The sequence below is a fragment of the Pongo pygmaeus genome, chromosome 18, assembly GCF_028885625.2.
Source record: "Pongo pygmaeus isolate AG05252 chromosome 18, NHGRI_mPonPyg2-v2.0_pri, whole genome shotgun sequence".
Taxonomy (NCBI): domain Eukaryota; kingdom Metazoa; phylum Chordata; class Mammalia; order Primates; family Hominidae; genus Pongo; species Pongo pygmaeus.
The window spans coordinates 64711719-64726604 of NC_072391.2; the positions used below are offsets into that span (position 1 = coordinate 64711719).

The 14886-nt window shown below is 40.8% G+C and overlaps 1 protein-coding gene across 4 annotated transcripts in view; it reads left to right on the forward strand.

Moving 5' to 3' along the window:
* The window catches only part of LRRC36 (leucine rich repeat containing 36), a 57763-nt gene that overhangs the window by 29089 nt on the left and 13788 nt on the right, over positions 1-14886 (forward strand). For 3 of the 4 annotated variants that reach the window (XM_054453921.1, XM_054453926.1, XM_054453922.1), the window contains exons 6-9: positions 7000-7124; positions 8715-8766; positions 10443-10883; positions 14387-14685. In XM_054453921.1, coding sequence (XP_054309896.1) covers positions 7000-7124; positions 8715-8766; positions 10443-10883; positions 14387-14685 — 917 coding nt within the window. The remainder of the gene's footprint in view (positions 1-6999; positions 7125-8714; positions 8767-10442; positions 10884-14386; positions 14686-14886) is intronic. The other variant, XM_054453925.1, reaches the window with a different exon arrangement.

The following is a 14886-nucleotide window of genomic DNA, read 5'->3' on the forward strand; positions in this document are numbered from 1 at the left end:
ACAAGGACATGATTAAAATAGTGTCACATCTTCACATACTCCCATTTTGGAGAGATTTATTACAGCTAATTAGGTCACAAGTCAGGCTTCACTGTGAGACAAGAGCTCCACTGTGGCAGAGATATAGAGGGATGGAGGAGAGGTGGTTGCAGTTAGTACTCATTGCAGGCCTGGGAAAAGGCTGCACAAAACAACACTTTAGTTGGGCATTAAAATAGAGTTCAGTGGGTATAGCTGAGGGGAAAAGGTATTCAATATAGAGGGAAAAGCAGCAGCAAAGACAGGTGAAACAGATCAGGAAATTGACTCAGCTTGTGGCTGGATTGCAAAGGCCCTCTTTACTAATTATGTTCATTTTCTTCTCTTGAAAATAGGTAATAATAAGGATCTCTTAGAGGTGAGGCATGCTTAAATGTGTGATTTTGAGAGATAACTCAAGCTAGATTTAGTTAGTGGGAGGTAATGAGGACCTGTCCTCGGAGGCCAATGGTAAAATAAATGCAGATGAGGAAGCACAGATTGATTAAGTCCTGGAGGATACGAAAATAAAGCCTGGATACAAAACATGAAGTATTTTTACCTGCAATGTTTTGCTATATAGTTCAAACTTCAGAAGAATGGAATTTCTGAGTAAAAGACATAACTATTATTTAAAGGGGGAAAAATACAAGGTTACTAAGATTACACAGAGTCTGTTCATGATGGGAAAAAAACCACCTCACCAATTTCCTTTAATAATTATCATATCTGCAATAGTTATTACATATTAATATTTTAAATGTCAGGGATTGTGTTGTTTTTATTGGTAATTAGCAATGGAAAAGAAATGGTTTTGGAGACTAGTGAAAGACAAATTATTTATGCTCACATTTTTATCTCAGTGGAATCTGGGGTACAATATGTTTATTTGAGATTAACACTGAGAGGAAGGGGAGGAAAGAGGGTTAAGCAGAGAGAGAGCTCTAGAGTAAGAACTTTCCTTCAGAATGTCCCTTACTAGGCTGAAATGCCTGGGTCTTTGTACCCCTGCCTAGCTCTGTCATGCGGAGTGAACTGTCCTTGGAAGAGAATGGCATCAGGAGATGGTTCTTGATAGCTAAGACAGACTCCGAATGAAGAGCAAACGGCTAAAGTGCCCTCCAGCAGCTAGGCAGCAAGTCCATCCTTGAAGGGGATCTGGCCAGATCTCAGCCTCCCATTGATTGCAGAGTGTTTGTACAAACATGTGAAGTGGAGTCTCATCCAGCTGGGATTACTGGTAGTAGAAGTAGCTATTAGTTACTTGCCCCTGTATCTGTATGATAAAGCCATTTCTCTGTTATTACAAATAGAAAACAATTTTCAAACAAATTGTCCTGTCGCATTGATTATATGGATGTTCAAACCTGGGCTGGACAACAGGTCATAATTACATTTGCTTTTGGAATTAAGGGCTGGATATATTTTGTATCTGAAGAAAAAGAATAAAATAAACTAAAGTATAAGACAAGAAAAAAATAATCTCAGAATACAAATTCCTTCATTTTCTTGATTGTTGTATATGACATACTTATAATAGTGGCAGAGCAAGGCATCAGTTTTTTTTTTCAAGAGTGATCCTGTATCTTGGATATGACACAAAAAACAACCAAAGGACTTCATAAAAATTAAAATTTTTGTGTTTTAAAGGACGCTATCAAAGTGGAAAGACAACCCACAGAATAGGAGAAAATGTTTGCAGACTATATCTGACAAGGATCTAATTAATATTCATTCTATATTTTTAAAAACTGGAATGTAGTGGCATGCCCAGGCTGCAGTACAGTGGCACAATCACAGCTCACTGCAACCTCAAACTTCTGGGCTTAAGTGATATTCCTGCCTCCTGAGTAGCAGGGACTACAGGCATGTCACCACTAATTTTTTTTTTTTTTTGCACCCAGCTATTTTGTTTTTTGTGGAGATAAGGTCTTGCTGTGTTGCCCAGGCTGGTCTTGAACTCTTGGCCTGAAGCGACTCTCCCACCTCAGCCTCTTAAAGTGCTGGGATTACAGGCATGAGCTAACGTACTCAACCCATTCTACATAAAGAACTCTTACAACTCAATAACAAAAAAAACAAAAACAACCCAATTAAAAAAAAAATGTGGGCAGAGAATTTGAATAGACATTTCTCCAAAGAAGATATGCAGCTGGCCAAAAGCACATGAAAGATGCTCAACATCACTATTCATCTGGGAAATGCAAAGCAAAACTACAAGGAGATACCACTTCACATCCACTAGGCCGACTAGAATCAAAAGGACAGATAATAAGCAATGGCTGGGAGGGTGGGAGGAAGGGGAGGAGCAGAAAAGATAACTATTGAATACTGGGCTTAATATCCAGTGATGAAGTAACATGTATAAAAAATAAAATATGTTTTGCAATTTAAAAAGTTGCTATAAAAAAAAGCAATGTCAAGGATGTGCAGAAATTGGAGTCCTCATGCATCGCTGGTAGGAAAGTAAAATTGTGCAACTGTTTTGGAAAACAGTCTGGCAGTTCCTCAGAAAGTTAAACATAAAGTTAAATTTGATCCAGCAATTCCACTCCTAGGTATATATACCTAAGAGAAATGGAAACCTATGTTCATACAAAAACTTGTCCAGGAATGAAAGCAGCATTATTCATAATAGCCACTGAGTGAAGAATGAATAAACAAAATATGATATATCCATATTCAGGCATTAAAAAGGAATGAAGTACTAACACATGCAGTAACGTATTTTGAAAACATCAGGCTAAGTGAAAGAAGCCAGACAAAAAGGTCATATATTGTATGATTCCATTTATATAAAATTTGCAGAATAGGCCATTGCATAGAGACAGAAAGTATATTGTTGGTTGCCAGAGGATGGAAGGGAGGGAAAAATTGGGAATGACAGCTGTGGGGTTTCTTTTGGGGGTGATGAAATATTCTAGAATTAGATAGTGGTGATAGTTGCACAACTTTGTGAATATACTAAAAAACACTAAATTGTACACTATAAAAGGATGAATTGTATGATATATGAATTATATCTCAATTAAAATAAAGCTTCTCCCACAGTCATAGAGTGATTCTGTAGAACTTGGTAATTGAGATATCAGATGAGTAAGAGTCAAATAACAAGTTTGTATCTTAAGTGATTGGGTGATAGTAATGCCAATAACAAGATTGGGGGAGGCAGCAGCAGCAGAAGTAGGCCTGGAAGTGAAGATAATGAGTTTGGTTAGAAAATACTGATTTTTGGCTGGGCGTGGTGGCTCACTCCTGTAATCCCAACAATTTGGGAGGTCAAGGTGGGTGGATCATTTGAGGTCAGGAGTTCGAGACCAGCCTGACCAACGTAGTGAAACCCCGTCTTTACTAAAAATACAAAAAAATTAGCTGGGCATGGTGGTGCATGCCTGTAGTCCCAGCTACTCAGGAGGCTGAGGCGGGAGAATTGCTTGAACCCGGGAGGCGGAGGTTGCAGTGAGCCGAGATTGAGCCATTGCACTCCAGAGCCTGGACAACAGAGCAAGACTCTGTCTCAAAAAAAAAAAAAGAGAGAAGAAAATATTGACTTTTTAGTTGCGTGCGGGTACTTATTGGGGGCTGTTCAGGAAATTTAGGTCTGGACATCAGAAGAGAGACCAGAGTTAAGACATTTAGATTTAGAGTCACTCAGATGTAAGTGATAGCTAAAACCCAGGAGAACTATGAGAGCATTCAGCAAGAAGTTCAGGCGGTAGGGGATTTGAACCAAGACATAGGTTGAAAGAAAAGGAACCTGTGAATCTGGAAAAGAGCATATGTGTTGTGGGAGGAAAAGCAGGATGGAGCAGGGTCTTGAACACCTGCGAAGTCTTGTTCCACAGGATAAGAGTAAGAGGAGTCCTGAACCCAAAGTCACAGCCTACTAACCATTCTCATTCGCACAAAAGCTGTGTTACAACTAGCAGTTTCTGCTTCACCTTGTTTCTTCTGTAGTACTACTGCAGTGGGAACAGAGGACAAAAAGGTTGATAGCTCATGTCACTTGCAGAAAAGTAGTTCTGTTGAGTCCAGTGGTTGGAAGAGCATCTTGTGTTTAAGTAGGACATTTCAGTCCCAGAAGGCAATTCAGAAATAGAAAGCATGTTAGAGTCCCAGATGGATGGAGGGGCTGGTTCTCAAGAGGCTGGCTTTATTCACTGTCTACTCTCAGTTGCATTGGCTTGTAGTGGCTTTCTGTTGCCAGAACCAGTAGATGAAAGTGAGCATAAGAGCACATTGTTTGACAAAGGCCCAAGTTCTTGATACTATCTTCTTACATAATCCTGCTGGAAAAAAATTCCTTAAACAAAGCAAAACTCTTGTTTTCATTCAAGTCCCCCCAGAAGACCCCAAATCCCAGAATTATACGTTAATAAATGTATTGATCAAGAGTGGAAAAACGTTTGTACAGATATGACAACCTAATAGAATTGTTCTCTCTTTCTTGTCATTCTTGTCTCACTCCTGTCACTCAGGCTGGAGTGCAGTGGCACAATCTTGGTTCACTGCAGTCTCGACTTCCCAAGTTCAGGGTTCCTCCCACCTCAGCCTCCCAAATAGCTGGGACTCATGCCACTAAGCCTGGCTCATTTTTGTATTTTCAATAGAGATGGGGGGTCTCGCACTATGTTGCCCGGGCTGGTGTTGAACTCCTGGGCTCAAGTGATCCACCCACCTGGGCCTCCCAAAGCGTTGGGATTACAGGCACGAGCCACTGTGCCTGGCCTGTGATAGAATTGCTGACAGGCTCTTCTTGATAACAGTTTCCAAAGTGGCCAGAACTAGCTACAGTTTTTGTTATTTTTACTTTTTATTTTTAAAATAATTTTTCTAATCACAGTAAAAATATTGGTAAAAAAATAAAATTATAAAACAGGAAAAAAAGTTAAAATGTGTCACTTTTTTGTGAATATATGTATTAAACTAACATCAGAATTTGAAAGGTGAACTGCAAAATACTAATGAGATTTTCTCTTTTCTTTTGGAAATGGAGTCTCACTCTGTCACCCAGGCTGGAGTGCAATGGCGCGATCTCAGCTCACAGCAACCTCTGCCTCCCGGGTTCAAGCGATTCTCCTGCCTCAGCCTCTTGAGTAGCTGGGATTACAGGCGCCCACGCCTGGCTAATTTTGGTATTTTTAGTAGAGATGGAGTTTCACCATGTTGGCCACGCTGGTCTCGAACTCCTGACCTCAGGTGATCCACCCACCTCGGCCTCCCAAAGTGCTGAAATTATAGGTATGAGCCACCATGCCTGGCCAAACAGTATTTTTTAATGAAAATGGAACACTGTTTCCTTTACTTTTTAAAAATTATTATTTTTTCACTATAAAACAAATCTTACCAGGCCTGGTGGCTCACGCATGTAATCCCAACACTTTAGGAAGCCAAGGCTGGCAGATTGCTTGAGCCCAGGAGTTCTAAACCAGCCTGGGCAACATACGGATACCCTATTTCTATTAAAACTTTTTTTTAATGTAAAAATTTAAAAAAAACAACAACAAATCTCACCCAAAATAACATACAGAGTGTTCTAATATGTTTGGTTTTTTTTTTTAGTTCCCGAGAAAGAGTCTTGCTCTGTTGCCCAGAGTGGAGTGCTGTGGCGCGATCTCGGCTCACTGCAACCTCTACCTCCTGGGTTCAAGCAGTTCTCCTGCCTCAGCCTACCCAGCAGCTGGGATTACAGGTGTGCACCATCACGCCCAGCTAATTTTTGTATTTTTAGTAGAGACGGGATTTCACCAGGTTGGCCAGGCTGATCTCAAACTCCTGACCTCATGATCTGCCCGCCTCAGCCTCCCAAAGTGCTGGGACTACAAATGTGAGTCACCGCGCCCAGCCAGAAGTTTGAATATATATACAGAGCCTAAAGTACTACTAATAAATATATTTAAGCTCATGGTGAATATTTCCAGCCCCATCACTAATTTAATCAATAATTTTACAAGGATTTTATAAATAGCAGGGGATGATACTTCCACATTCTCTGTGTGGTAACCAAAAAACAAGATAAAACAAGAATCTCTCTAATAGCATTAGTTACAATTGAATAAAACAAAATAAACTGTAAAAAATACATTGGGAGACCTAAGGATTTAGCATTCTTCTCCATGAAATAGGTCCTGACTGGTTTCTCTCTCTCTCTTTTTTTTTTTTTGTTTTGTTTTGTTTGTTGTTTTATTGAGATAGAGTCTCACTGTGTCGCCCAGGCTGGAGTGCAGTGGCACAATCGCGGCTCACTGCAACCTCCACCTCCCTGGTTCAAGCGATTCTCCTGCCTTAGCCTCCTGAGTAGCTGGGATTATAGGCGCGCACCACCACGCCCGGCCTGGCTAATTTTTGTATTTTTAGCAGAGACGGGGTTTACCATGTTGGTCAGGGTGGTCTCGAACTCCTAACCTCAAGTGATCTGCCCGCCTCAGTTTCCCAAAGTGCTGGGATTACAGGCGTGAGCCACCACGCCCAGCTTAGTTTTCTCTTTTTGCAAAAGAGAGAAAGCAAGGCAGAAAAAGGCTAGTTTGAAATGATCAATCAGTGCTGACTGCTGATTAGTACCCTGGAGATGTGTAATGCCAGTAGTCTATTCCCAGTATCTCCTCCTGTAGTTGGAAATTATTGAATTGGTATCAAAGTTAATTATTTATTCGCTTAGGAAATGTGCAAAATATTTGCCTTCCACTCAGTTTCTGTTGAGCACTTCATAAATTATGAAGCCATTTCATATCCATTATCCTGTTTTAATCTGGCTCAACCCTAAGAGATAGGCAGTTTAGATTTTATCATCTCTGTTTTCCAAATGAAGTGAGAGATGTAGAGAGGTTAAGAGATTTGCTCAAATTCATGTGGTCTCCAAGTGGTGGCACCAGAACTAGCACTCAATCTTGTGACTTTCCTTTTAGTATCTTTCCATTAGACATGCTGCCTTTGAAGTCTGGTCAGTGAGTGCTTCATTGTTTGCTTTTTCTTTTAACACAGACTCAAACAAGGGACTTTTTATTCCCTTCCCCAACCGGGAAATAAAGGATTCCCTAAGTACTTCTGCAACTCAGGACAATGGTACACCTGATCAGAAATTAGACACGTTCCCACTGGGGACAGAGGTAATGTATTCACTCTCCTGCTGATCTGTTGACTAGTCAATGATTAATACTGATAATTCAGTGGGCTCTCAGTTATTTATGAAGGTCTCAGAGGACTTGTTTGATGAAGGCATTTTAGACCCTTTTAAAGCAAAGGGCGGGACAGAATGCAGAGTACCTTCTCCATTAATTTCAATCTCACATTTCCCTCTCTCTCACACTAACCTGTTATCTAATGTCATATATTTACATATATAACTTTAGCATATCTATGACAGGCATTTTGGTCCTCAAACAAGAATGCAACTGTTACAGTTTTTGGCTGATTTTAAATTTTCTCCCCTCTATCCAATATCTCCATCTCCTGTTGCCTTGCTTCTTACATTTTCTACCTACACCCTTTAATACTGAGTCTTACATTTTAGGTATGACTTTCCCAAAGCTGCCTCTGCAGTATAACTGAAAAAGTAAAGTTTAAGGGGTAAAGATGGCATGGAAGTTGTGGGCAATGGGAAGATAGAGATCATGCAAGATGGGGGAGGAGTGAAAAATAAGGTTTTAGTGAAAAAAATTGGTGACAGAAGGAATGCAACCATTATGTAAGACTTGTTTGTGTGAGTGAATATGATACAAGGAGCAGAACTGACTACTTTATATTCACCTTCTCCCTTTCTGTGCCTTTTCTTTGATACATTTATGAGCAATAAAATTGTAGAAAATAGACAGGAGGAGAAAGAAAAGCAGCAAAGGCTCTGATTAATCCATAATTTGGATAATCAAGACTGAATTAGTAAAAAGTTAGTACTATTCTTTTCAGTTCGGGTATAGACTACCTTCATCTTTTAAAAAGATAAGCATTTAATCAGTTTCTTTGTTTTTGGAGATTCTACTTGGGTGACTTAGAAACGATCTCAGTTACCATTTTTTAAAACCATATTGACTTAAGGAAATGGAGACAAAGAGTATTGCAATCTCCAGTTAAATAGCACTTCTTAGATAAAAAAGCAAACAAAAAAACTTCTCTGAAATTACTTCTTGAAGTGAGAAAAAAGGAAATTGAATAGTTTGCTGTATCTTTCTAGTTTAAGAAATAAGGAAGTGTGATTTCTTTCTCTCCATGACTACCAAAAAGACACTGAATAGTTTAAGATAATTTTTTTAAAAGCAAACCGTAGATGGCTTTCTGTTTTGCTTCAGTCCTTGCCTAGTTATGCCTCAGATTAATTTTCAGCCTATTAAAACCCCCTTAGCTATGGTGGTTGATAGCTTTACCAGCTGGTAAAATAAGCATGAGAGTCCTTTCAACAGAAAAAGCAAAGTTGGAAAGTGGCCCTCATCTACCTTCTATGAGCTATCTAAGGCAGAGAAAGTACAGTCATTGTTTGCTATGTCCTTTACCTCCTAAGGATATTCAAACAACTCTGGAATCTCCTTGTATTGTGACTGTTTCAAAATAGACTTAAACTGGACCTTTGCTTAAAGGTCTGTTTCCCTAGCTTGCAAGGATAGTCTTTCCCATTAATAGGAAGGTATTCTGAACCCCTGGTCTAATAAGCTCACATTTGAACTCACATGGACTTCCTTCTACCTAAACTTTCGAACTTTTTTTAGACACAGGAAGTAGCAAGAAGGGAGATGCCAAGTGACAATCACCAGGAAGATGGTAAATATTTTGCTCACTGAGTATTTTTCCCCCACACTAATCAGAGAAGTCTGGATGTGATGGGATTTGGGAGATGAAGATGTCTCAATATGGGGGCCCTATTTAGTCAACTAATTTCTGCTTTTGTGAGGGACTGTCCTGGATGATTAGTAACCTGTGAGACTTTTCTATTTAAAGAGTGTATATTCTGACCTCCTTTGTTCTTGATTTTTTTTTGCATTGGCTGACTATTCTTTTTCTTACCTTTCTTGTCTTCTTTGGTATTTATTATTTTTTTATTCATCCATTTGTTTCTCTCTACTGGTTTATAAGTTATATACATTTTCTATACTTTTAGTATTATTCCCCAAACGATAATATGTATCCTCAACTTACATAATTTTTAAATTGTTAATACCTTAAGTCTTCTTTTGGATAATTCAAAAACCTTACAGTACTTTATTTCATTTACTCTTTCCTGACTTATATGTTGTTATTATGAATTTTAATTCTCTATATTTTTAAAGACTTCACAAGATATTATTTTTTATATAGTCAGTGTAGATTTAAATCTATCCATTTATTTACTACTGTTTGCTCACTTTCTTTTTCTTCCCAGGCTTCCCTTCTGATATCATTTTCCTTTGCCTTACAGTGGTACATACTTTAATGTAGGTCTATTAGTGTTGAGCTCTTTCAGCTTTTCTTTGTGTGATAATGCCTCTATTTCACTATCATTCTTGAAGGGTATTTTAGATGGGTGTAGATTTCTAGGCAGTTCGTTCTCTCTCTCTCTTCCCACTTCCTTCCCTCTTTTTTTTTTATTTTTTTTTATTTTTGAGACAAGGTCTCAGTCTGTTGCCCAGGCTGGAGTAGAGTACAGTGGCACAATCAGAGCTCATAATAACCTCAAACTTCTGGGCTCAAGCAATCCTCCCACCTCAGCCTCCCAAGTAGTTAGGACTATCACCACACCTGGCTAATTAAAAAAAAATTTTTTTTCGGACCAGGCGCAGTGGCTCATGCCTGTAATCCCAGCATTTTGGGAGGCTGAGGCAGGTGGATCACCTGAGGTCAGGAGTTTGAGACCAGCGTGGCCAACATGGTGAAACTCCATCTCTACAAAAAATACAAAAATTAGCCGGGCATGATGGTGCATGCCTATAATCTCAGCACTTTGGGAGGCCAAGGCGGGTGGATCACTTGAGGTCAGGAGTTGGAGACCAGCCTGGCCAACATGGTGAAACCCCATCTCTACTAAAAATACAAAAGCTAGCTGGGCATGGTGGCATGTGCCTGTAATCCCAGTTACTCGGGAGGCTGAGGCACGAGAATCGCTTCCCCCTGGGAAGCGGAGGTTGCAGTGAGCTGAGATTGCGCCACTGCACTCCGGCCTGGGCGACCGAGTGAGACTCTGTCTCAAGAAAAAAAAAAAAAAAAAGAAAACAGAATGTGTCTCCAGAATGTTATAGATTCTTTACTGTTTACACAAAAGTCCCACATTTTATTGGTGGTGGTGGTGTTCCATGTGGAAGTCCTTTCATCACTTTATGCTACCATTGATCAGAATTATAAACCACCTCTTCCTAAGAGGTGTTTCTGGCAGACAGAGAGTATGTTCAGTGAACAGAGGTACTCCCAGCTAGGCCACAAAGAATTCTTATCATGTTTTGTTTTTTTGCCTTGGTGGTGTTTAGAGTTCAGACACTACTCACCTCGTCAGTCCACAGTCCGATCCCCAGAGAAGATGACTAGAGAAGGGTACCAAGTATCTTTTTTGGACAATAAGTCTTCAGGTTCTTCTCCAGAAAAGGAATTGATACCAAAACCCGATACTTTTCATCTTACCCATGATGCCTCATTGAGTAAACGCCTGGATGTGGGTGATTCTAGCCAGATCCATCCCTATCAGTTACCTTCAGATGTTGGTCTGGAAAATTGTGACAGTTGTTATTCTCAAACTCTATCCCTGCATGGAAGTCTTGGTAAAAGGCCTCAGAGAAGCAAGAACTATCAAGAGTATAGCATAAAGCCTTCAAATGACATAAAGGCCACCGCTTCACATTCCTGTGGAGACTTATTAACTTCTCTGTCAAACCCTGACTCCAGCACTGGAAGGCTTTTGAAGCTTAGTTCAGGTAACAGCTTCCTGTAAGTTTACAAGTCTTCTTCATAGGCATGAAGATAGAAGATATAACTGAAAATTTTGGAATTAACCCTTCTGAAATTGTATTAGCATTTCTTAAGTTGTATTTTAGGGTCACCAGTGGTTCTTGGAACCTCCAGAAATCTGTAGGGTATGAGTTTAACATGATATATATGTTAGGGAAAATTTGTAGGAAAGTGAGCATCACAGCTACTTGCTATTTTAATTAAGCAGTATCCCAGGACATCTAGTCTTTACTCACAGTCACTTCTATTCTGAGTTACTTCCAGAAGAAGTTAGTTTCAGGCTGGGCATGGTGGCTCATGCCTGTAATCCCAGCACTTTGGGAGGCTGAGCCGGGCGGATCACGAGCTCAGGAGTTCGACACCAGCCTGGCCAACATGGTGAAACCCCTTCTCTACCAAAAATACACACACCCACCCACCCACACACACACACACACACACAAAATAGCTGAGCATAGTGGCATGCGCCTGTAATCCCAGCCACTCAGGAGGCCGAGAGGCAGAAGAATTGCTTGAACCTGGGAGGCAGAGGTTGCAGTAAGCCAAGATCGGGCCACTGCACTCCATGGGCAACAGAGCAAGACTCTGTCTTGAAAACAAAAACAGAAGTTAGTTTCAGAGTTAGTGACAGAGATCACTCTTCTGTTATTTATTTATTCAACCAAACTCATTGAACACCTACAGTGTCCCAGACACTGTTCTAGCTCTGGAGATAAAGTAGCAAACAAAATAAAGTTCCATGTATATTTTACCATAATAAGAAGACAGTCCCTACTTTCATAGAGCTTACATTCTCATGGGGTAAGACACATGATAAACATTTTAGCATGTAAATACATGTCAGGTTATGGTAAATGCTGTGAAAAAATTATATAAGGGCATAGAGCGTGATAAGGAGGAGGCGATGCTTTAGATAGAATGGTCCAGAAAGCTTCTCTGATGAGACACCATAAAAGTAGAGATTTGAATGAAGTGGGAGTGTAAGCCATGTGGGTCTGGGAGGAGAACTTTCTAGACAGTGGGAATAAATGCAAAAGTCCTGAGGCTGGAACATACTTTTCATGTACAAGGAACCTCAGGGAGGCCAGTGCGGCCTCAGCAAAGAAAGTAGAGTGTATAGATGAAGTAGGAAAGATGCCAGACTTTTTTCTGGGTGAGATCAGAAGGAGTTAGAGTTTGTAGCAAGGGAGTGATGTGATCTCACTTAAGAATTACTGTGGATGTGGGGTTGAGAATAGACTATGGGGAACAGGGTAGAAATTTTTTTTAAATGCTTTGGAGAGATTGGAATCAGCGTAACAGATGATGATGGCTTGGGCTAGACAGATAGCGGTGGAGGTGGTGAGAAGTAGTCAGATTCTGAATATGTTCTGAAGATGACACTCCATGGTTTGCTGATGGATCCAGGATGAAGTGTGGGAGAAAGAGGGTCAATGGTGATTCTGTGGTTTTGAGTCTGAATAACTAGAAGAACAGAGCTTTCATTTACTAAGATGGAAAAGAATGGGAGATATAGATTTTAAGATAAATGTCAAGAGTTGGGTTTTGGACATCTTAAGTTTCAGGTGCCTTATTAAAACTTTCCAGAGATGCCAATTTGGTAATTGGACATACTAGTCCAGAGTTTAGGGAAGAAGGTATGGCTGGAAATATAAATTTGGAGATTATAAGTGTATGGGTGACAGTAAAACTCTGAGACTGGATGAAATCTCACTGAAAGAGTGAATATAGATAGAAAAGAGATCTAAGGACTCGTCCTGAGCCCTCCAACAATTAGAAGTAGGTAAAGAGAAACCATCATGGAAAGTGAGAAAGCAGCAGCCAGTAAGTAAGAGGGGAAAAAGCCAAGAGGAAGTGATATCCTGGAAGCCAAGTGAGGAATGTGTTTCAAGAAGGAGGGAGTGATCAATGCTAGGTTAAATGCTTCTTCTGATAGGGAGAGAGGGAGCCTGGGACTGAGAAGTGATTATGGTATTTGGCAATGAAGAAGACATTAGTGAACAGCTTCAGGGGATGCATGAGAATGAAAGCCTCACTGAGGTGAATTCAAGAAAAAAATTGGAAGCAAGGCAGTAAAGTTACTGAATATAGACAGCCCTTGTATTAGTCTGTTCTCACACTGCTAATAAAGACATACCCAAGACAGGGTAATTTATAAAGGAAAGAGGTTTAATTGACTCACAGTTCCACATGGCTGGGGAGGCCTCACAATCATGGCGGAAGGTGAATGAGGAGCAAAGTCACATCTTACATGGTGGCAGGCAAGAGAGCTTGTGTAGGGGAACTCCCCTTTATAAAACCATCAGATCTTGTGAGACTTACTATCACCGAGAACAGCATGGGAAAGACCCGCCCCCATAATTCAGTTACTTCCCACCAGGTCCCTCCCATGTCATGTGGGAATTATGGGAGCTACAATACAAGATGAGATTTGGGTGGGGACACAGCCAACCCATATCAACCCCTTCAAGGAGTTTTGCAGTAAAGGGAAGCAGAGAAATGGAACTAGCTGGAGAGGGGATGGGGTCAAGGAGATCCTGGTAGAAGTGATCTAGTAGAGGGAAAACTGATGATGCCAGGGAGAAAAGGGACCATTACAAGAAAATGGAATCCAGTCCACCATTGGAGAGGCTGGTTTTAAATAAAAGCACAGATAGTTCATCTATAGTAATAAGAAGGAAGGCAGAGAATTTATTAATACAGATACAGGAGAGTTGGTAGATTTGATGGTGTGATCATGTAGATGTTTTCTTTGATTGCCTCTCAGGGAAATAAAGGAGGTTGGCACCTGGGAGTAAGGAGGGAAGAGAAGGTGTTGGAAGTTTGAAGAGAGATGTGAAATATTTGTCTCAGAGAATAGAATAAATTGGCCAGAGTATTATATTAGGAGATGCTAGGCACAGTGGCTCGCGCCTATAATCCCAGCACTTTGGGAGGCCAAGGCCAGCGGATCACTTGAGGCCAGGAGTTCAAGACCAGTATGGCCAAGATGGTGAAACGCCGTCTCTACTAAAAATACAAAAATTAGCTGGGCATGGTGGGTAGACCCAGCTACTCGGGAGGCTGGGGCAGGAGAATATCTTGAACTCAGGAGGCAGAGGTTGCAGTGAGCCGAGATTGTGCCACTGCACTCCACCTGGGACAACCGAGCGAGACTCTCTCAAAAAAAAAAAAAAAAAAATCAGAAGAACTGGGCACCACTAAGGGCACAGTTACAATAGTGGTCATGAGTTTAAAGTGAGAAAGGTCAGAACAGATGCGTTTTTTCTCCAGCTATGTTCCCCTGCTCTGGTGTAGGCTTGGAACATGTGGACAGTTGGATTTAACCAGAGTTGGAGTTTTGTCAGAGTTGAGGATGTATGCTAGGGAGTGGTTATTATGACCCTTGGACTACAGGCCAGGTATCGATAGAAGTGAGACATGAGGCAATCAGAGGGCAGGTTCATCTGTTAGCCTGTTTCCTCCACAGATCTGTATGCCACAACCCATTTCAACAGTGACCCTGCTGTACTTGTCAATGTAGAGCAACAATTATCTACCAATCTGGGTGATTTAACACCAGCACATGGTTCTGTCCCAAACAACGCTGTCCTGGGAAACAGGACAACTCCTCTGCGGACACTGCTGTTGTCTCCTGGGACTTCAGAAGACAGAAAGATTTTTACCAAGAGGTCTCTAAGCCCATCGAAGAGAGGATTCAAATGGAAGGACAATATCCTTGCCAACCTGAATCTAAAGCATGGTTTCCGAGATGCTACAGGCAGCGAGGCAAGTGTTGGCTTGTTTGTGTTTGTGCAAGAAACATGTCAGGTTCAAGACCAGAATGAGGGTTCTGTTGGGAATGGAGGTGGTTCTGACCAACAGGGCTAGAAATTCAAAGAGATTTTCAGAGGCTGGCGGCTAATATTGCCAAGCTAACGCCTGTTGAGCCTTCTGCCCTTGGGAAAGTCATTCCTCCACTGCTGCCAT